The 22,452-nt window shown below is 37.5% G+C and overlaps 1 protein-coding gene across 3 annotated transcripts in view; it reads right to left on the bottom strand.

Moving 5' to 3' along the window:
• Window positions 1-260: 260 nt before the first annotated feature.
• The window catches only part of PKNOX1 (PBX/knotted 1 homeobox 1), a 42,028-nt gene continuing 19,836 nt past the window's right edge, over window positions 261-22,452 (bottom strand). For all 3 annotated transcript variants that reach the window (XM_074602786.1, XM_074602805.1, XM_074602795.1), the window contains 8 exons: window positions 21,803-21,974; window positions 10,145-10,315; window positions 8,572-8,671; window positions 7,425-7,522; window positions 4,922-5,050; window positions 3,842-3,918; window positions 2,048-2,220; window positions 261-1,075 (listed from right to left, as the gene is read on the bottom strand). In XM_074602786.1, the coding sequence (XP_074458887.1) occupies window positions 864-1,075; window positions 2,048-2,220; window positions 3,842-3,918; window positions 4,922-5,050; window positions 7,425-7,522; window positions 8,572-8,671; window positions 10,145-10,315; window positions 21,803-21,974 (1,132 nt within the window). In that variant the 3' untranslated portion in view covers window positions 261-863. The remainder of the gene's footprint in view (window positions 1,076-2,047; window positions 2,221-3,841; window positions 3,919-4,921; window positions 5,051-7,424; window positions 7,523-8,571; window positions 8,672-10,144; window positions 10,316-21,802; window positions 21,975-22,452) is intronic.

Here is a 22,452-nt window from a genome sequence, read left to right as displayed (position 1 = left end):
ATCCCATCAAACAGTGGGCCCTTCTTATGCTATTATCAAATATAGTATATCACTGTGGGATAGCTGAGAATCATAGAATGCTAGCATAGGCTTGTTTATTAAATTTGGTCAGTTTTCAGACCTTCCAAATAGGAATACTAAACATTTATTTTTCCCCTCTGGAAATTCTTTTTTTTTTTTTTCCTCCTGCTTAATACAGTCGTCATCCCAATTCCTAGTGAATTTATAAAAATATTTTTTATCCAATAACCCCGGCAAGGTAAAAATAGGAGTTTTTATAGCAAATGATAAACAGGCTTACGGACTATGAGAGAAACTAAACTTATTTAAATTGCCATACATTCGCTACTGAATCACACATCAACATTTTCTTTTTTGTGTGTGTTGCTGTCCACCTCAGACTAGCAGTTTTTAAGGTGCAGAAGCATCTTTCAAATATATGCATCTAACTTAATGATCAAGTCCACACGCTAGTGTCACATGCTTTAAATTTACATCACCTGCCCATCAAGAGCTGTGTTAAATAACAGCACTAATCGAAACTGCATAATTCTTTAGAAATTGCAGCACTTCCAATTCATAGAACAAAGGGGTGCTTATGTGGTTCTTTATATTACTAGATATAATTTTCTGAAATAAGAAAAGGAAAATAAATGAAAAAACACATTTGAAAGAAGTTGCTGCACCTGCAAAAACACTCTTTAAGCTTACTATGAAATACAAAAAAGTGCACCCTTCTATATCTACATATAAAACATATTAGAAATAAAACTTGTGTAAAATGTTTGCTGTGCAAACTATAAAAACAGTCAGTCAGTCAGTCCATTCTTTTTCCTAGACATTTTGTCACACTCTCTTGCTTCCTACTGCAGAGAATCGCTGTTATCCAAGACCAGCCCACTGATATTTGTTGTTGAGAGATCTCCTCCATCATCTTCACCGCTGTCTACAGACTCATCCTCACTTTGCCCTGCCATCATAACTTGCTGAACAGCCAAAGTAGCACCATCGGATGACAAAGATTGGAGACTGTCTACATTCATGTTGACTGGAGCTGTAATTGTTACAACAGCACCTGGAGAGGCACAATCATAATACTTTAGCATCTTTCTTGGTTTCTAATTTTAAGTAATACGTATTTATATAAAACAGAGTTTGTTTCTAATCAACAGGAAGAAAACCTAAGGAACTAAATTAAAACAAAAGCTATATAGGTTGTCAAACACTTGAATATCAGGAAATGTCAGAATTAAGTTGGACAGGAATCTTAAACTTAACTGCGTTATGGACACCCGTTACAGCAATTCTCCAATCCGGTCATCACAAGACCATTTCTGCAAAGTATTCCAGTTTAATTAATTGCAAAAAAAAAAATGGGAGCATTCATAGAGATTCAAGGTGACTTAAATGGATACAGCTGTTGTCAGATCCAGTGGAGGCTGAGGAAAAAGTTGCTAAAACTGGAAAGGAATAAAGCAGCAGGACAGAAGGGATGGTCCTGAGATTAAAGCAGTTGTGTACCTTTCTTAAATTGCATTTATTTGTTTGATCTGATGCTAAGGAAGTTACTTCAGTCAAAGTCTTTGGCGGCTCTCACATATCTCTGCTTCTCAATGTTCTACTTGAAACATGAGGCATATATAGAATTGCAGATGCTCAGCCCCTCTAGCAACAGCAAAATGAATGTGAACAGGATGTAACTGAATGACGTAACTGAAATTGCAGTCCAATACTGCTAATCAAACAGAATGCTACTGACATGCACGTGCATATTGAGAGAACTCAGTTGCACATCTAACCTTGTTCTGCTGTTCCATAACCTTTGAAACAAAAGCAACAGTCTCTCAAAATAAATTCCAATAGAATATCCCCCCAAAACACTGATACTTTTTAAAGAGAGAGAAACTGACACATTATATTTTTCCAGATTAACACATTTATACTGAAATATCAAGAAGTCCTCCTCCCCCAAAAAGCATCAAACCCTTAATTTCCCAGTTACAGAGGAATTAACTTCATTATCTGTAGTTTAGCCAGTTCTCCTTACCATCTGACATTGTGAGCTCGTTCGATTGCTGCTGAGCAACTCCTGAGGCAATGGAGTCAGGCCAGAACCTCTGAACCGGTCGGTTCTGAGCTGTTTTCTTCTTTGTTTTGGGAGTTTCAGAACAACTGGAATCCAACATTGGCTGAAGAATTCGCCTTCTAGCATTGATAAACCTAAACACAATTGAAGACAAGAAATACTTATCACCAGCTGGCTGTAAAATTATCTCTCAGATTCACAAAGTATACAATGAGGAAAAAAAACTAGGAATATAAAATCTTCTCCCTATCAGCTTGGCTTGACATCCGTTTTAATGTGTAAAACTGCTCCCAGAACACTGTCATCCTTTGATTTTGGCAAACTAGCTAAGAAAGTACTTCTATCATTTTGTTGCTAGCAGCATTTTTTCCCCCCACCTCAGAAGGGGAAATTCTCCAGACAGCATGACAGATGTACGTTTCAAGATCTTATTAAAAACTAAGCACCAGAAAACTTGCTGACAGCACAGCTCAGAAAGCTGATACTCCCCTCATTACGGTTCAGCTAAAATCTAGCCCCTGCCTAACCTAGTTTACTTGGTCTGGTTTCATTTACCTCCTTAAGCTCCTGCATTACTTATTTTATAGGCTCTCTGGCTTTTCAAGGTCTGGTTCCTGATGCAGGAGACAACAGCAAACACATTTTTCAGATCTTTCCCAATTCCTTTTGGTTCCCTGATATACACTTGTTTACTTTAGCACGCTAATTGTTGCCCTTCCCCTTTCTGCTAGTGAACAAGAAAAATACTTAAACTACATCTCACTTAGCTACCAGCAGTTAACTGAACCAATTTCAATGCAGCTAGCTGTGGCAAGGAGCTGTGACTTGAGGATAGCATCCCTTGCTAACTCTAACAAAACACATCCAGGACCCATCTTTACCTGCAATGGGAGGAAGTAGGGTGCAGCTGGAAGGTCCACATGGTGTAATGCAATGCTTTGCAGAGACATTAATTGAGTCCCAGTACCATAGAGCTCCGTTACTACCATGTCACAGAGGCACAGTTACACTGTCCCACTTCTGGAACCAGTGTACTACTACTATCTTGAGTATTTCCCCACTGGACCCCCCTGCAGCCACACAACGAGCATCATTGAAATCTGAGGGAGGTCCCTGTTGGACTTAGCTGCAATAGTCTTAGGAACCAATACCACAAGCAAAATATGATGCATGTCGGCACCCTTGCTCTTCTCTTCTGCAGGGGGAGGTGTATTATCTTAAACTCTAGTGAAGATGAGACATGCTAGAACATGTTGAACCATGAACTAGAGTAGCTGATGTACTGACACTCTCCATTCAGACATCACTGCTCAGAGGACAGGATCCTTTGATACAAGAGCAGAATGAATACCTGTTGACAGTAACTTCTTAAACATTTGCAACCACGATTACCAGAGAACACTTTTCAGAACTTCAGGTCACTAAAAGGCTTTAAACTTCAATTTTTTTACTTGCAGAAGAGACATGAGAGTACTTCCACCTCTTTCAGCAACAGACCAAATCTTAACTCCTTAACGTTGTAAAGTTTTCTGGAGTCCTTATATAATTTAAATGGCACAAGTATGATTATACCTTACTATAAAAACAATATGCTTGTGTATCAGTGTATCATTCTTGTATTTTTATACATATTTTGTAACACATGTAGAACAGTAAATTCAACTCCAGATGTCCAAGTTATACTCTTAATGATTTCTCTATGTTGTAAGCATGTGAAGACAACAACAGACATTAAGTAGGAATTTTTGCTCTTACCAGTTGTTAACCTGGAGTAGTGTCAGATTTGTTTGTGCTGCAATCTGTTTCTTCTCATCCTCTGTTGGATATGGATGCTAGACAGGACAAAAAAGCAAACAAAAAAGGCATAAGCTTGTTTCATCTCCTCATCAAAAATAAGGACTCCTTTATTACAACTGATTCAAGCTGCTAGATTAAGACCATCTGACTTGTTAAAAAACAAACTTTAGAAACCTCACAAACTTTTATAGATAAAAACCATTTAACAAAGAGTGCTTTACTACACGAAATCGATTTTATCCTTGAAAGTGTATGTGATACCATTAAACTGCTGATGTGTAATTCAGAAGAAAAAGCTTCTCATGGTTGGCAGTCTTTATTAAACAGCGTGATCCCGGGGCAACACAGCATGTGATAAGATCTGATTAGTTATGCCGTCTAAAGGTAATGTCATATGAGAGTACTGACAAGCATTTTCTAGTTAAATAAAGCTACTCTGAACTAAATGGATGAAGAGAGTGCACGTAACATAAGAAGCATACACACAGTTTCCTTGTATCATTTGTCTGTTGTAAAACAGTTGTAATAGTTGTAGGTATCAATCAACTAAACATTGTGACATAACTTGAGACTCATTTATCCTTTCTGCAAAGGAAAGTCATTCTATTGAAAGCGTAAGCAGATAGTAACACACTTGGTACACATTAGAAGGACTGCTGGAAAGGAGATAAGCCAGAAAATTTTAAATTCTCCTCTACAAAAAACTCCCACAAAATACAGATGGAACTATTTTCCCTTGTGCCATGAACCAGGGTGTAGAGAGCATTAAGTTCTCAACACAATGAAACGAAGAAAGATCCCTTTTAAGAATGTTTATTGAGATCATGAGGTACAAATGTAACATACTTATTAAAATAATAATAAAATCAACAGACATTAGACTGTGGAACTAGTCCAAATGACTTCAGGGAAAACTGAACTGAGATTACACAAATAACAACAGAATAAATTCACCTTCTTTATGAAGCAAAAATCACAAGAGACCACATAAAAGAGTTACATAAAAACCTGTGACTGCTGATCATGTTCAGGCCTTACCCCTATGTGCTGAAAGAGCCAAGATCTCATCACATTTGTAGCGTGCTTGGGAAGAACTCCTCTTTTATTTTTTGATGAGCCATCATCTTGATGCAAGATGCCTAGATCTTGGTTTAATTGCAACTGAAGCTGCACATATAATTTCAGAAGAAATAAGGCAGTTAACATAGTAATAGCAGTATTCTATATCAATGTATGAATAACTCATTTATAGAAGGAATGAAAAGAAATTAGGCTTGAGGCATGCCGATTATAAAAAGCTACTTTATTTCCTAGGGAAGACTTACAATAGCAGCTCTCCTACAATAGCATTCCAAAATGTCTTTATCCGGGGAAAATGTTTTATCAGATTTCCATAGTTTTTCACATTTCATGTAACTTCTGTTTTAAGAATTACATCTGTTACCAGGCTGTGTACGTGATCCTGTGACAATAGCCAAATGCTGATCTACTCTAATTTAGAATAAAATCCACCTATGTAGTACGTCAGGTTAACGATCCTCTGTATCAATCTACGCTACCCTAAGGATCTGGTTGCCTTGTCACCCTACATAGTCATTTGCACATGTGAAGAGCAATTGAATAACAGAATACTGAATATACTCACTATGCAAATATAAACAACTATGGCAGCTGTAAGATTTAAACAAAGGACTTAAAGTCAAATTAATTACTATGCTACAGTTGCAAACAAAGATGCTAAAGGTTCTGCTAAATAAATGCATCTAAATTCTCAAAGAGCATATATATGGTAGAACCCTTAAATCACTTTACAACACTCTTACTACTTTCCTACAGGTTCGTATTTCTTTCTCACTTTTGCTTTCTTTTCCACTTCCTATGGATAAATCAAATCATTTGCACATTGGTTTTCGGAACGTTAGGGAATACATTCTTAAATGCTTATGCAGAGCTGAGAAGAAACAGCATATAAATTGCATATGAGATTATATTTCAGACAATTATAGCTGAAATCATTCTAAATCAGGTTTTTCAGACAGTACAGAGCAATTTCTTCAAGCCAGTTGTTATGTCTATGTCCTGTATGAACAAGTTTCAAGCAAGGTTTAAGCTATCAAATTACAACAAATATATATTTGGAGCATACTTTTATTTCCAAAATAATGTTTTACATTCTAAATAATCTCCTTGTATATGGAGGCTTTGTAGTGAACTTTCAATAGCTCTCCATCATTATTTTTCCCCCTATCTCCACACCATTCTGAAATACTGAAAAAGAAAAATCTGAAGAAGGATTTTGTATGGGTCGCAAGGAATACAGGTCCAAACCTATGTATACGTGGGTTTGGAGATTTCTAACATCAAGAGTAGCCACAGATATATATATAGAAGATCAAGTCCCCCCTTTTTTTTTTATTTTTTTCATCAGAGGTATAAAAAAGCATTTTTCTTCAAAAACATTTCAGTCTAGGAGAGTAATTTACACATTTCTTTCAGAAAGTATCTGAGGACAGAACTGCGTGCATTCTAGGGAAGAATATGGGCAAATATATACATGCTACTACCAATAAAAAGAAGGTAAGAATACTCTAAGCATACTTTTTTGGTTGGAAGGTCGGAAGAAGAAAAGACAGTGAGTGAGTCAGTGACTACCAACAGATTTTATGCTGTGGAAATGGTAGCTCCTCATTCACATTTCTAATTGACTCTGTATTCCTGTAAGATTTGATTTACCACTTCCTGCTTCAAAGGAAAGCTAGCAAAGTTTTCCATAACTGAAGATAGTCTAGGTTTCATGTTTCCTTTTCCTTAGTTGTTTCTTTGAGCTCTCCAGATTCGACTCTTAAGAACCTCCCAAAAAAAGAGTGCCTGCTCTTATATTTTAGGGTATGATATAATTGAGGTTATATAATGATATAACCCCAATGTGAGCATCTCCCATAGTCTCAAGTGAGTATTTTGAAGGTTTTATGGCAAAATGCTTCTCAATAAATAAAAATTCTGAAATACATATAGTTTCACAGCACTAGTGGTTGCCATCATCATAAGAAGTCAAATTTCTGACAATACCAGTGTGGCACCATAATGCAATATAGTAAATCTATTCAGCCATAAACCTAGTTCAACAATTAGAAAAGTTCTAAGCATTGAAAAAGCGTCTATTTAATTCAGAGGGGGCTTTGGTTTGGTGGGGGTTTTTTGGTTTGTTGGTTGGGGTAGGGGTGGTGGGGTTTTTTTTGTTTGTTTGGTTGGTTTTTTTAAGTCCATGTACCTATACTTTTCTGCCATCACTAAAAAAAGATATTTAACAGGTAGGAACTATGATGACCTGCTGAGGCAAGGGAGATCCGTCTGGGACCTTATGCCATGTTATACAACTTTAACTCCTATAAGAGTGCTTGCACTAATTTTACATTTGTTACTATGTGTGTGTGTACACAGAGCTCATTGTGACAGCATGTAAAATTTAAACCAAAATTCTTAAAATGAGTGAGATTTATCTGAACTCAGAATACTATTCTGTGAAGCCCATGAAACAAACCTGAGAGTTCTGGATCCGAATAGTCCCAGGTGACAGTGCTTGTGTCACCACTTGACCTTGTGGAGTGACCACAGTGACTGGTTGATACACTGTGCCCCCTTAAAACAGAACATCAACAAAGATCATAGGTAAGTAAAAGCCCTTCAAATAGTATTCTCATACACACAAACACATCAGCACTGCAGACAACACAATGGTTTTGATAATATATCAACTATTTTTTTCTAGTAAGCATGTGAGATGTCCTCTTTGCTACACTAAAATTTTTTCCATCCACAAAAATCTATAGAAAATTTGATTGTGATTCCTTGTATTTTAGGCATTCTAAATCTATTTTCAAAGGAAACTGCCATGACTATCAGGCCATAAAATAGTTCATTGTTCTGTTTTAACTGAGCTAACTCTCCAGCCAACAACAGTCACAACACCAAAACCACACCCATATGTGTCAACTAGTTAGGGCAGTCAGCTGGGTGACACATCGATGTTCTGGTGAACTAAGGTGACAGAATCTTGGTGAATGCATAGGGGGTCCTGGGCACCAAAGCCACAAAGCACATACCGTGTCTCAGGATAACCTCTCTGCAAGTATATGCTGTAGAGGCAGACTGCACTGCTTTGTTGCATTTGAGTCAAGGCATTTTTCCTGTTTGTTTTAAAACCTTGCTTAGAAGCAAGGTAAAATATTTCAGTTCCATTTTCATCTCCATACAATAGTAGAACAACTTGGACATCAAGGATTTCACAGACTTGTAGGTGTGGTTCCAAACTCCATAGAGCATGAGACAGATAACAAGTGCAATATTTTAAGTAATGCATGTTTTTGTCAGAGTTATTTTTTGAAGGGGGGAAAAAAAAAAAAGTGTAAAACACCCCAGTCTCTGAAATGTCTTTTAACAAAGCAGAGTTGCACAGAAAGATCTTTTAATATTATATATACGTAACCTCCACTCACAGATGCATACTTGGTACACATATAAATTAAATGAACATTCAGAAACCAGTAAGGCACTCAACTGTATGATAACAACTTTTCAGGTATTAGAGTTAAAACACATTTTTAAAAGTATTTGTGCATTTTTTGTAACAACTATGAAAGAAACTAGAATGAAGTGCAAGGTGCCAGATTTTCTTTACTGTGTCATACCTGCTACTGTTGCCATAGTTACATTTCCCTGCTGCAATGCTGATGCTGGCACCATAATCCCTTGGGGACTGAGTGTGCCTGCAATGGCACTTGGAATTTGCTAGAAAAATAAAACAATTAGTTGCTTGCATTTTTATAAAGTTTTTTTGTTGATGTTTTTTGGTTTTTTGCATGCTTGTGTAATTTTGGCTCTAAAAAGACATTTGGAGTTTAATCATAGGATTAACTTCAAAGAGAAAGAGATTTCATTAGAGGTTCATCATTACCTACATTAACTTTCTCATTATCACCAACTATTACCTTTGAAAATCCTCATGAGAGCAACTGTTAGAAAAGACACAAAACTATCTTGAGAAATTTTAGGAGAAATTATTCTAGGTACATAAATACTAAGAGAAACAGTTTCCAAAGGCACAGGGGAAAAAGGACAGATGAAATGGACCCTTAATGCTCTTATTACAAGCATCAAAGCTTTAGAATTGTAGTTATTACCTCAATTCCTTCAATTTCAAAATAATGCGTTAAGTATTCAAGATGCTCAATATGTTTTTTTCTGCTCAGGATAGCTCTTACTCAACCCTGACCACGCACACTCTTACACATTCCTTAAAATGTATGAATAATCTCTATATAGTTACCAAATGCAAAATTCAGTCCATCCTGTCTCTACAGAAGGCTATTAACAGACTTATAAAAAACACCTTTTAGAAGTTGTTTTTGTCTGATTTTAGACTCTCCTTTCCACACTTCCAGACACCAAAACCGAGTCCAGACAGCAAAGTTTAAAAGTCATCGAGGTTTTTCAGAATACGTAGCATCAAACACATTAGTAAGTCAGAGAAGGGCATCCCCTAAGGCTAGATATCTAGCAGGTACTTGGATGGCAGGGCTCACTCTCCAGCATCTAAGAGCAGAGGCATCAACCATAACATACCGTTGTTAATTAACTGTTGTTGATTTACTACGAAAAATGCAATTGGTTATTGCATTTAGGTAATGTCAACAATATATAAACTGAGGTTCGCTTGTATAGGAACAGGCACTGTTCATAACTACATAGTCACCCTAGGGGACATGCAGTGATATACATCCCAAATATTGCAACTATAATCCATCAGACACTGTCTATTTGTTCCAGAATACTGATTGTATATAAAAAGCATCAGACGTCTCAATATTCTAATGAAGCAGAGTAGACTAAGGAGACCTTCTTAACAAGGAATTTTTTTTCTCTCCTTTGTTTATTCTGTTTCCTAGCCTCCTTCCAACAAAATAGCAAATCCAGGCGATTCTGAGTATCTCCATTTGCTGAACTGAAGGAAAATCATAAAAGGAAGACAGACAAGAAAAGTGACTCTATGTTCTGGCTCATCTCAACAAATTTGTCCATCAGGCAGTGGCACACAGATGTGCACAAAAAAAAAATACATCTCTTTCTACTCTTAATAACCAATTTTGAGAAAGTCAAAGAATGTGCAGAAACACTGTTTGCAAACTAATAGTAACAGAAGTGTAATTATAACTTCCTATGGAAATCTAAGCAAAAATACACTTAGCTGTATTTTAAACATACCTGAGATTGCACAGGTGAATATGGACTTCCAGGCTCTCCACTTAATAGAGTTTCACTGTTCATTTTTGTCTTCAGGCAGGCAATATAACGACTACAGAAATCCTTGCAGAGTTCATTAACCTTTTCTAGCTCAAGCAGATGGATACGTAGAACTTGGATTGCTTTTACCATCTAGGGAGAGAATTGGGAAAAAAAAAAATCAGAAACAAAGTAACTGCTAATTTAAAAAAATATTTAATCTGAGATTTAAGCACAGACTACTTTCCAGTAACAAAACCCATCCAATTAAAGCAGAGTTACTAATTGCTAAGCGCTGACTTGAGTCCTCTAGCTCTGACCATTATGCTCCTGAAACGTGAAAGGCACATGTTTACATACAAAACCTGTACCCTTCCACTGCCTGAGTAAACTACACAACAACAATATAATCTTTGTCTCTGTCACATGTGACATGTTAGGAAGACAGAGCGTAGTTAAGGTGTACATGGAGCACGGCATGAGCCTGCATGTCCCTGTGATCTCTATCCCCATCATACATCCCTGGGTCATACAACACACAAGACTGAAAGTGAAAGTAATCCCACCCACAGGTATTATTTGGATGGCGTGGTTGGAACAGGCTTAGTAAGCAACAGTCAATTTGAGCTACATATCAGAAATACCAAAAAATCAGTTCCACATTGCACGCTGACCCAAGGAAACCAAAAGCATACAGATGTATTTGAGATACACTGAGAAGATCCTTCTGTGACTTAGCATAAGTTTGTCACAGATTGCTAGGGAGGGTGAAAGGTACAGGAAATGGCTTGCCATCTCGCCTATAACAAAAATACAATAGCTTTTATTTTTCTATAGAATTAGAATAAAAAGGTCCCAAAGTTTGTCATATTGTTGAACAAAGCTTAAAGTAATCGAACAGTTCTTCAGTCCTAGAACTTTGAAGTTCCTCTGCAAGTGTATGTCAAAGATTAAAAACTCTGGGGTAAAATCTTGTAAGAACTTCCAGGTGAGGAGAGTGTTTCTGAAATATAAACCATAAAATACAAAGCACTAAACCCAATAACAAATCCATGTTTAAACAAAAATTGACGTGGAGGAGATAATGTATGTGATGTGAGAATACCTATTGTGCTTACCATGAGAAAAAGACTCATAAGCTTGGATAGCTAATGGTATTACATACAGCAATGAAGTAGCTTAGGTGATTGTAAGGGTCACGGGCAGAAGATCAAAAGCTAAAACCAAATCCAGATGGTCTAATTTTTCATGATGCAGTGGGAAATCCAGGACACTCAAGTATGTACATAACACACCGGCATAGTAATTACTTACTTGATTTTTTTATGTAGCGTGCCATCCCCAACACTTACTTGCTATGCTAGATCTCGAAGAAAAACATCCTTCAGTTTTATGAAACTGAATAGACCGTAATTTTGAAACATAGTGCAGAGCTTGATTTTAGCATTATTTGGAAAAAATTGTCCTATATGAAGGGTCATGTACTTGGCCAGAGCGCTGAATCCAATGACTAGAAATGATAGCTTACTAAGTAATCCACTTATCACTTCTAACTAAAGAAGCCAACTGGGAGATGAAGTTGCCTTTATTCAAAGCACCTGAAGGAGATCAAGACAGGCAAACTTCTGTGTGTACTCTCCTCTCCACCATGACAGCTTTAGCTTTCATTGTGACAGATCTTTTCCCTGTTTTTTCAGTAGAAGGTATGCCGGCTGTATGACACTCACCCAGTGTAGACGACTGTATATTTAAATAAACAAGAGAAAAAAAACAGAACGAAGTGACAACAAAAAAAGGAAATCTTATCCATTCTCAGGGCTAAAAAGAATAAAACCCAAATATTTATCTTTAAAAGCACAGCTGCAGAAAAATAAGAGCTGCAGACTTGAGACAGTTGATCCAAATTAAAATCTGGCAACTCTTATGACCTATGACACCAAAAGCCTTTGAAAGACTAAGTGGCCCAGCGCTGAGGTATATAGAACAGCAATCTTCTAAAACAGCCCTCAGCAGTGGTTGCTGTTTAAACTGTTTAAGTACATTTAAACTGTGTTTAAGTACTTTTAAACACAATCAAGTTAAAATCTATTTTAATTTGCATAGGTTATATACAAAACAAAGGTCATCTATGTTTAAAGATACTCTGCTTCTTTCAGAATTATTAACAATTGTTCTGTAATAGCCAAAGAGTTTCAGAGACAAAAAAGCTTAAATTATAAAATTATTTACGTGTGGCAGACCAACACAGAGCACATATATTAGTGTATGCCCTAACCAATCAGATAAAACGATGCAACAAAAATATGCCTTAGAGCACGCAATATTTGACCGTTTTAGTGATTAGTTTTGCTCAGTCAGGAGTGGTTTGTTTTCTTTTTTTTTCTTACACCATTGCCCATATTTATATTATTTATTTAATCAGCATTTGTTTGGAGGAAAAATAAAAGTCCTTTCTTCAGCTCAGATTCAGTTTCAAATAGATGGTTGATACTTGAAGTAAAAATTGAATTAGAGTCGAAATTAACCATAAACCAAGAACTAGTAACACTATCCAGGTTTCTGCACAGCCACACACAGACACACTACTCGTACAGGAAGCTGGGCTACTGTGGTTAGGAAGGCAAACAAAACTTTGTAAATATGCCATGCCTGTCACCAGGACTTATTTACTCATTTACAACTACACTAATTGTGGCCATATGGCTCCTGCTCTTTTGCAGCATGGGTCGACCAAACTTAAATTTGTTGACAGAAGTTCACTTTTTCCTTGAAACTAAAAATAAAAAAATAAACAAAGAACTCCTGATAAAGTCACCCATGTTGAACAAAGGCAATATAGAGAAATGTTTCCAGACAGATCCAAGAAGTAGTAATATTTCACTCCTTTGTTTGTAAAAGGCACACCTTAAAATCTACAACAACCATGTTTTTGTTATTTAGTACTACTGAGTAGAGTATGCCACAGAACAATGAATTTTTATAACCCAATTGATTCAGCCTTTTTACTGTAGAAATAAACCTGGAGCATCATTTCAGAGAAATGCACAAAGACAGAAGTAACTATGAGACATACGTGTATTGCTGAAACTGCTGTAAATAAAGACAATGGTAAACTATTAAGCAAAGAAAGAAAGATTATTGAAAAAACTTTCAGTTCCTGCTAAAACTGGTATCCAGAGCATATTCACATGTAAATACATCATACATTAAATTTGAAGACATCTTTAGCCCTAAAAATGCTTTAGATTGTGCCTGCGTCCTGTCTTTTCAGTGCACCAAGCACATGCTGCAAAGGGCATAGAACATACTAGGCACTACCTTAGTCATAATGCCCAGCTCACCTTTGTTTATCTGAAACATATACTCAACATTTTTTAATGGATTTCAGGGCACATCACATAAGCATAAAGCAAATACGTATGTGGACAACATAAATGAAAGAATCTCCGTGTACTGACAAGTGATCTTCTCACTCAAATGACCTCTCATTTGCAAAGAGCCAATTAAAGTATGTACATCCACAGCTCACCTACCTTCCTGAGCGAATCCTTCTGGGGCGATTTAGGTCTTCAGGGGAAGAACAGAAACTCTGGGAGAGGGGGTATTTTGTTTTTGTTTCCGCTATTTTGAGTCCCTAGCTACAAGACATAGCTACAAAAGGTACTACTGGAGGTTTTTGAGGCAGTTCTGCACATTACAATAGCAAGAAAACTTTTCAGAAATGCAAAAGCACCGCTTGTTCAGTCAAGACTATTCAATTGCCATCAGCTGGCTTCACCTACACTACATTGTTTCCTGACACAACTAAAAATTCAATAGGATAGTCTTTGAGAAGAGGGTACTGAACCAAAAATCCTTACCCCAAACAAAACAAAAAACTCAGGGGTCTTCAAAATAGGCAGTGTCCTGTTCAAACACAAAAGTGAGAGTATATTTAACACCCCTTGTTTTGTATTGTTTCTAGACTTGATAAAGCCATAAGTAACCTGCTCTGACTTCACAGCTGACCCTACTTCGTACAGGAGGTTGGACTACAGACCTCTCAAGCTTGTAATCCAACCTGTATTATCCTATGGGTCCATGAATGTGGGGAAATTAAAAAAGCCACCCATATATGGCAAGAGTTTACACCAAACAGAAGCTATACAAGAGCCAGGAACCATCCTGAGGTAACACGATGTCTCTGCAGTGGCTGGGTTAATAGTAAGGAACAAAGAAATGTTAATTACTGAATGTCTTAAAACATAATGTAATCTGTGAAAACTCTAAAAGTTATCTGCAAACACTTGTGCTGAACAACTTCTTAGACATGGAGGAACCTGTCACGTAAGTCCTAAACACAAAAGGATACTAGTGCAGAACAAAGAGAAGCTGGTTCATTCCAAGATCTGTTTTATCTGTGAAAATGATATAGAGATGTCAAAAGGTAAGGGGCAATGGGTAACAAGCTCCAACAGATGACACTCCATGTTATGGGGATACAGCTGAGCAGGCTTCCAGAAAGCAGCACGTGCACTTGGGAACTTTTGGCTAGCAACACAGACCACCAAGATCTGGTTCTTAACAGCAAACACATCTTTTCTGGTACTGATGCTTGATATAGGGAGGGAGTATGGTGAATGCAAAGCAGCAATCCAAAAAGATATGAAGGTAGATAAAGCTCTGTGAAAGAAAGTACACTTCCAGTCTAGTAAGTAAACATGAGCACAGCCTTCAGCTTCCACTTCTTTCCCACAGGGACTAGGATTTGAAAAGGGGAGGTCTGCAGCACTTCTTGCAGCTAATCAGCACTTACACCAAGTTCAGGGAAGATCAATGGAGACACAGACACCATAAGCGACCAAGAAACAGAAAAGAGAACAAAACTGTTGAAAACCAGAAAGAAACCTGTAGAAGAAACCTTGGAATGTCTTATTCCAAGATAGAGGATAATTCTGGCTCAAATAATACGCTGTGCCATGCATAGAAGAGCTAAATATTTACTGCAAAAAATCATAAACTTGTACCTCTCTTTTACCTTCCTGAAGAGTCTAACCTGCTTGGTCAGAGTCAGTGAAGTTGGAAGGGAAAAGTTTCAAAGTTCTGTTTGCAGCCAACAGTTCTTCAAGAGCAAACAGGTAACTATCACGGAAAAACAACTTTCTTTGTGTATTTATTAGGGATGGACTGGAACTCTTGGGAGAATTTCAGTCCAAAACCAGCCATCTCTTCTGACTGGAAGATGATTAAAAAAGTAAAAAAAGTAAAGACATACCTAGAATGTCAAAACTTCTTATATCTCAGAGCAAGCTGATGAAATCTGCCCAGGAGCTAGCACTGAAACTTCTCATTTTTCTTTCAACAGATCTTTCAACAGAATTAACTTTGCATTTTCCTGTGATACGCTCTTCCTTGGAAGGAAAAGAGGCATCTTATACACCTCTCAGGCAAAGGAAGAGACAACACCTGAAACTTCCCACTTCAGGGAAGCCATAACACAATTTTGTGAGTTTTTTAGCGCTGCAGGTTTTGAACGCGAACCATTGCTGACTCTTATTACATGAATGCGCATATAGAAGAGATCAGGAACACGGCAATAAATCAAACTAAAAATATGCTGAATCCAAGTCATTTCACAGAGTACCTTAAACATTCTTTTAAGGAAAAAAACCTTCCACAAAAAAGTGCCATTTTTTTCCATCTCTTTAGAAATTCTTACAATCTCTTCTGAGAAATTCTCGCTTGTTTAAACATGCTGAAGCCTAATAGCAAAGTTCTGACCCAATCCAGAAGCCATCAGTGTTTACAGAAGTGTTCTCATCCATTTCACTGCAAACACGCTATTCTGAAAATGTGTCTGACAAAGTCAGACTTGCGAAAGACACTGCAGAAGGCCTAGTAACACCATTTCTGTGTTGACCATAACCCTTTGCCATGATGCTTCAAAGTCACCAACTGACACTGTTGGAGTGGTTAACAAAAAGGAAACAAATCCCTCTATCTAGACAATAAAAAAAGGATTGAAACTTGGTTTACAGGCCAGGCTTAGCAATATATGGATATCCTTAACGTTAAGTTTCAGGTGGACGCTACCTGTACTTCCCAGTGCTGAAATCCTTTATACTACTAATGCAGGAAAAGATCAATTAATTGAGAATGGGAACCATAATACCAAAATAACAAGGTAGTCTAGATTGTAGCTTACTAAGAGTTACTCAAGTTAGAACAACCTTAGTGATCTTAATGAACTTCCTTTCAGGTCAAACTGACCTAATGCCTGTGCCATCCAGATCAACATTCTGTGGTCCTCTGGATGAAACCCAAACTTTTCCTTTGGAATATTCAAGGCATTTCAAGTGAGTGCTTAACGTGAAACATTCTAGGGCCTCTTACAATTCTGGCAATCAGTATCTGTGACCCATCACAACTTCTGTTATCTAGGCAATTAGCCTATAGGCAGTATGGACCCTGAAATGATATTCTGCTGTTTTGGTGCCATTAGTTTAAGCTTCATCACAAAAACTGAAGTGTAGTGGAGTTCTTCATGCCACTTCCAAAAGTAGTAAAAGGAAAAAAACTGAAACAGCTGAGTTCGTGCCAATTTCCTTACTGTAAACAGGTCTGTGACTCTTTTCAGACAGGACTTGAATTCTACTCTTTATAGTATTACAACATTCAATTCATCTCAGTTTAGCTCTAGCTCCAAGCTGAGTGATTGCTACTGTGCAAGCATTTTCACCTTATTTGTTTGACTCTGCTGGGGTCAGAGAAGAGCACAGGTGGAAGGCAAGTAGTTGTCTGGCCTACCTCCACCCTTCTGGCTCGTTCTAATTAGTAGTCTTCACTAGCTTCTCCTTTTGAGTGAATGGCTGATTTAACACTGGAGTTAAAAAGGAAGGCAGCAAGAACACAATACGCAACAAAGGTGCACAATATTAGAAGCCCTCTCTACTAAAGAGATTTTTAAGCTATATAAAAATGTATGTATTTATGTGACACAAGGCAGAGAAAACTGCCCAGCTTCAGCCTTCTCTCTGCAAGCACCAATATTTCAAGCTAAAGAAGAGACTGAAAACCATAATAGCTATTTCACAACTTGACAGAAACTCTTCTGCTCATTGCCCCTTACAAAATTAATAGCCTGTCAGAATGTCAGCTGTTCAGAGCGCCCAGCCTTCAGGACAGGCAGAGGACAAGTCGCACTCAGATTTCATTTGGTACCTAGTAATGGAAAGTCATAGCTAACAATATAACTACAGAACAGGAATTCAATGCCAAAGATTTTGGATTTTGCAATGTGGTTCCAGTTTAAGATAGTACTGACCTCAGCAGCCACAGAATACAAGACAAACAAATACTTCCTCATCCATCTCAAGTAAAATCAGCTAGATTTGTGCAGCCCATCAACAAAGGTGAGTACCACATTAACCAAGAGACTTTGCCACCACTAAAATCACAAACAGGTCAATTAGCATGAAGGACCATTGGAATACAGCAGACCCATCTACAACCAAAGCCAGCTAGATCTGAGAGAATGTTTGTGTACAGCCAAAAGCACGTGAAGCAGGCCAAAGCATGCAGGATCTTTGGGAAACCTATTTTGAAGGCTTACAGAAACCACAGAGTAGTTGAGGTTGGAAGGGACCTGGAGATTGTTTAATCCAATGCACCTGCTCAAAGCAAGGTCAGCTAGGGTAAGTTGCTCAGGGCCACGTCCAGTTGGGTTTTGACTGTCTGCAAGGATGGGGACTGCATAAGCTCTCTGGGCAACCTGCTCCAGTATTCACTCATCCTTACAGTAAAAGTGTTTTTTCTTATGTTTTAATGGAACTTCCTGTTTTTCAATTTGTGTCTATTTCCTCTTGCCCTTTCACTGGGCACCACTGAGAAGAGTCAGAGAGTCTGTCTTCTTTATTCCCCTATTAGGTATTTAGATACATCGATAATATCACCCCAAACCTTTACCATTGTGGACTAAAGAGTCCCAGCTCACTGAGCCTCTCTTCATAGGAGAGATGCACTAGTCCCCTAATCATCTTTTTGGTCCTTTGCTGGACTCAATCCAGTACGTCTATGCCTAGTAGTGGGGAACCCAGAACTGTACCCAGCACTCCAGATGCATCTCACCAGTGCCAAGTAGAGGAAAAGGACCATGTCCCTTGACCTGCTGACAATGATCTTCGTAACGCAGCCCAAGTATGTTGGATTTCTTTGCCACAAGGATGCACTGCTGTCTCATATTTGGCTTGGTGTCCATCAGGACTGCCAGGTCTTTTTCCACAAAGCTGCTTTCCCGTTGGTTGGTCCCTGGAATGTACTGGTTATTCCTCCCCAGGTACAGGACTTGGCATTTCCCTTTGTTGAACTCCACAAGATACCTGTTTGCCTACTTCTCCCAAAAGTGACAAAGTACCCATGAATGGTGGCATAGCCATCTGGTCATCAGCCACTCCTCCCAGTTTTGCAACAGCTGCAAATTTGCCACTCTGTCACATCACCAAGGTCATTAATGAAGATGTTAAACAGCATTGGTTCCAGTATCAATCCCTGGAGTACAATGCTGATGACCAGCCTTCAACTGGACTTCATACTGCTGACTGCAATCCTTTGAGCCCAGCAGTTCACCCAGTTTTCAGTCCATCTCACTGCTCATTTATCTAATCCTCATTTTATCAGTTTGTCTATGAGAACATTATAAGAGACAACATCAAAAGCCTTACTAAAGTCAAGATAAAACACATCCATTGCTCCTTCCTCATCCACTGAGCCAGAACTACTACATTCCAGCTGTGAGATTTCAGATGTGCTTCTGAAAAGAAACTGGGATTAGAGAAATAAGGGAAAACAGTGTATTTATGCTGAATTCTGAGAGTTACACATGAAGAAAATAACCTCAGGTTTAGCAGGTCAGCAGACCCGCTTCATGCAGAACAGAACTATCGCTTATTTTTGAGTAAAGTATTGGAGGCAAGCATATTCAAAAAAAGTCTTTGAAGAAAGAACCATGGAAAATTTTATTTGTGTCTTCAAATTCACAGCTGATATGCAAGAAGCACTCCAGAGATGTCACTGATAGCAGTAACAAAACCCCAAACGTATTACAGAGTGAAAGAGATAAAGAAGTAATTCCAAAATTATAAGCATTCCTGGTAGTCAACTTTCTAGATACCTGGGTCAAACCACAGGATCCTGAAACTGGTATGTTATTTGGGGAATTCTGTGTGCAGTTAATTCTTTAACAGCCACAGGTCACATAAGATTTTGTACATGTGCAAATTAGCACATGTGATAAACTGCAGTTTTTAGCCTGGATTTAGTCTTCCTCAGAAACTAACAGCTCTTTAAAGTACTTAGCTCCTTCTCCCTCAATAATACACTTTTTTTCCCCCCTAAATTTGCCTGAGTGCTTTCCTGTTCAAGAAAGTTCTAAAATGATGGTACCAGTGGCCTTCAATCTCCAAGCATTTCTGCACCTCAATGGAACAGCCATACTCTTCATAGACAGATCATGACATTATAACCATTCTGAAGTACTTATTTCTGCTTACAAACGTCAGACAATCATTATATTGTGCTACAAGTATTTCATAAGTGTAATATTACACCACTCATATTTCAAATAAAAAAAAATTTAAAAAGCAAAGCACCCCACACCACTGCTGCTCATACTAGGGCAGTAACTAAGGAAGAGAATTATTGTTTATTTCCCCTTGCCTTTATTTTTCTTCTTTCGTATTTTTAATTCCTACAGCAGCAACAGTCATTCTACTACAGGGTTTATTCATGAAACTGTTTTAGTAGGTATGTCAATGCTTCTTTCTACTTAGAAAACTAAATCACTGTCTGTACAAATAAATATTTCTCAGGTGAGCTGCATCAAAATTTGCCCACAAAGATCTAATGATAAAGATATTAAACTGAGATTTTGGGGGTTCAATTCTGTTCTAGTTGTAACTGTGGTCAAAGTGGCCAATGCCTGTTCTTCAATTCTTCATTTATAAACCGAGTATCTTTACACTAATACTGAGAGTATCACTATATATCATATTACGTGTCCTCCTTTAGCTGCTTTCCCATCATTCTGAAGGGCATTGTTTTCAGTCCCCTTCTAACACAAAAACCTTATTTAGAGTCTCAAAATGTTTCCAAACAGAAAATAAAAGCTGCTGTAAGACAATCAGCTCCTCAGCCAAAGCTGTAAGAGAAAGCACTCGTGCAGGTGGATTAGCGCAAAGTGAACTTGATGCATCCTTGAAGAAGATTTAATCTAAGGTGACTTTATGTTTACATAGACTAAGATCATTGACGCAATGTATTAAGATACTTCAATCCTAGACACTGTAACCTACAGTTAAAGAGACAGAACAAGTAGCCAAGAAGGTAGCTTTTTATGTCTCTCTACCTAGAGCTGTAAAATCTTGCCTCACTCTAGAACATACAGTCTTCTGCCTTCTTTATTCTCACACTGGTCTTATTATACATAGAGACTCTTGTAGCTTTATTTTCCATGACACTATTTAAATACTATCTTCCCAGAACTTAAGTACACTAAATATGGGTCATAAAGTGCTTGTAAAGAAATGAAGTTATGCAAAATGCCTATTTAGGTTGCTTGCAAAAGCAGCCAAAATTGACCCCTTTTTTGTGACAATATGTGCCCCTCATAACATGCTGTTCACTGTAACACTCTTGCCAATTCTAAACAGTATCTCACATTTATTTCTTCTTTACGTCTTCATTTTATTTAAGAGTTTTCTCCAGGTACCTTACCTTAGCCTCTGACACAGGATATTATTTGCCCACATAAATCTTCCTAGATATCAATTTTAAAACATTACTGTTTCTGTTGTTTACAACCTCCCATCAATTTAGTTTTGTTTGAGAACGTCAATATTTTAGGTAGCCTTTTCTCCTATGAGGTCGCCTCAAGGATGAAGACTTGTTTTATTACAGAGTCACCTTAGAGGAACAGGTTTTCAAAAATGAAACACTTGACTCCTATAATTCTAACAGTCTTGAATATGATAAAATCTAGTTGCAACATGACTCTAAAGAGATGAGCACAGATGGACAGTTTAGAAACTAGCATGCCCACAGAGGTGTTCTCCAGAGATATGATTCAAAAGGGAGACTAAGGGACTGGGGAAATCACAGCTTCATCACAGTAAGGACTTTCAGAAAGCCTAAAGGAGATAACGACATGCAAGAAAAAAATCTGTCTACGTTAGAGAGTTTCTAAGCTCATCTTACAACAGCTTTTCTCCAACATTAACTAGATGAACCTTGATAAAAAAAAACTTGGAAAAAACTTAAATTGATTACCTGTTTTTGATAATATATGTTTTGACACTCCAAAAATTGATTTGCAGAGTCAACCTGTCTATGGCAAGCATATGTTTCTGTTCATCTCCAACACACTGAACTCAGTTGGTTTAGAATGGGAAATAACTGTGAAGGGCCAATGTAGGTTTACAGACAAGATGGTAAAAAGGGGTCAGAAGAAATTTAAAAAAAAAAAAGTTTTTCAGCATTAACATAAATAAGAATCTCTTGTAGGAAGAAAAATGTGAAGAGAAACTATAAGCACCACTTGAGATCAGAAATTACGAAGACGCAAATGTGATGATTGTTTCAGAAATAAAAGAAACAGCTTATACTTACCAAATTATCAGTTTCTGGATCTTCACAGAAAAAGGGTTTTCCTTCTTTCTCCTGCTTCCTTACAAAATTTTCAATATCTACATCAAAACTAGCAGAAGTTGTGCCTTCTGAGCCCTGTGTAGATTGTTCACATTTTTCAAATAATAGTGCTAACAAGGGAAATAGTGGGTGCCTAGAATAAAAGTTAAAATACATGAATAAGTATTTTCACTTAAATGCACGCCAGTGAAAAGTAAGACATCTAACTCACGTAAGGTAACAGTCACTCATGTAAGAAACAAAGACAAGTCTTGGAAGAGACTGCATATAACACCACTGGATATAGCAAAAAACAATGGAAGTTTTGTGTTTTTTTCATTTTGATTAACCACACACCCTAGAGGCAAGTAAAGCAGTAGAATACGTATATATTTAAATAAAGAGAACAATCACAAGCTAAAAAGCTATGACATACTATTTTATTCACTGTAATTGAGTGTCAAGAGATACATTAATACAGTGCATTAGAAATGAGGATTAGGATTTATAAATAGGATGAATGCAGATTTAAAGTCTGACAAAATTAATTTCTCCTTCAATGTGGGCCTTATTTATACATCGTGAATAACTTTACAGAACCGAGAATAGGATCCACACTGTACTCAGAGGCC

Source organism: Larus michahellis, chromosome 1 (assembly GCF_964199755.1).
Source record: "Larus michahellis chromosome 1, bLarMic1.1, whole genome shotgun sequence".
In the NCBI taxonomy this organism is placed as follows: domain Eukaryota; kingdom Metazoa; phylum Chordata; class Aves; order Charadriiformes; family Laridae; genus Larus; species Larus michahellis.
The sequence above is the reverse complement of the archived record's forward strand: the minus strand, read 5'-3'. Positions and strand labels throughout refer to the sequence as shown.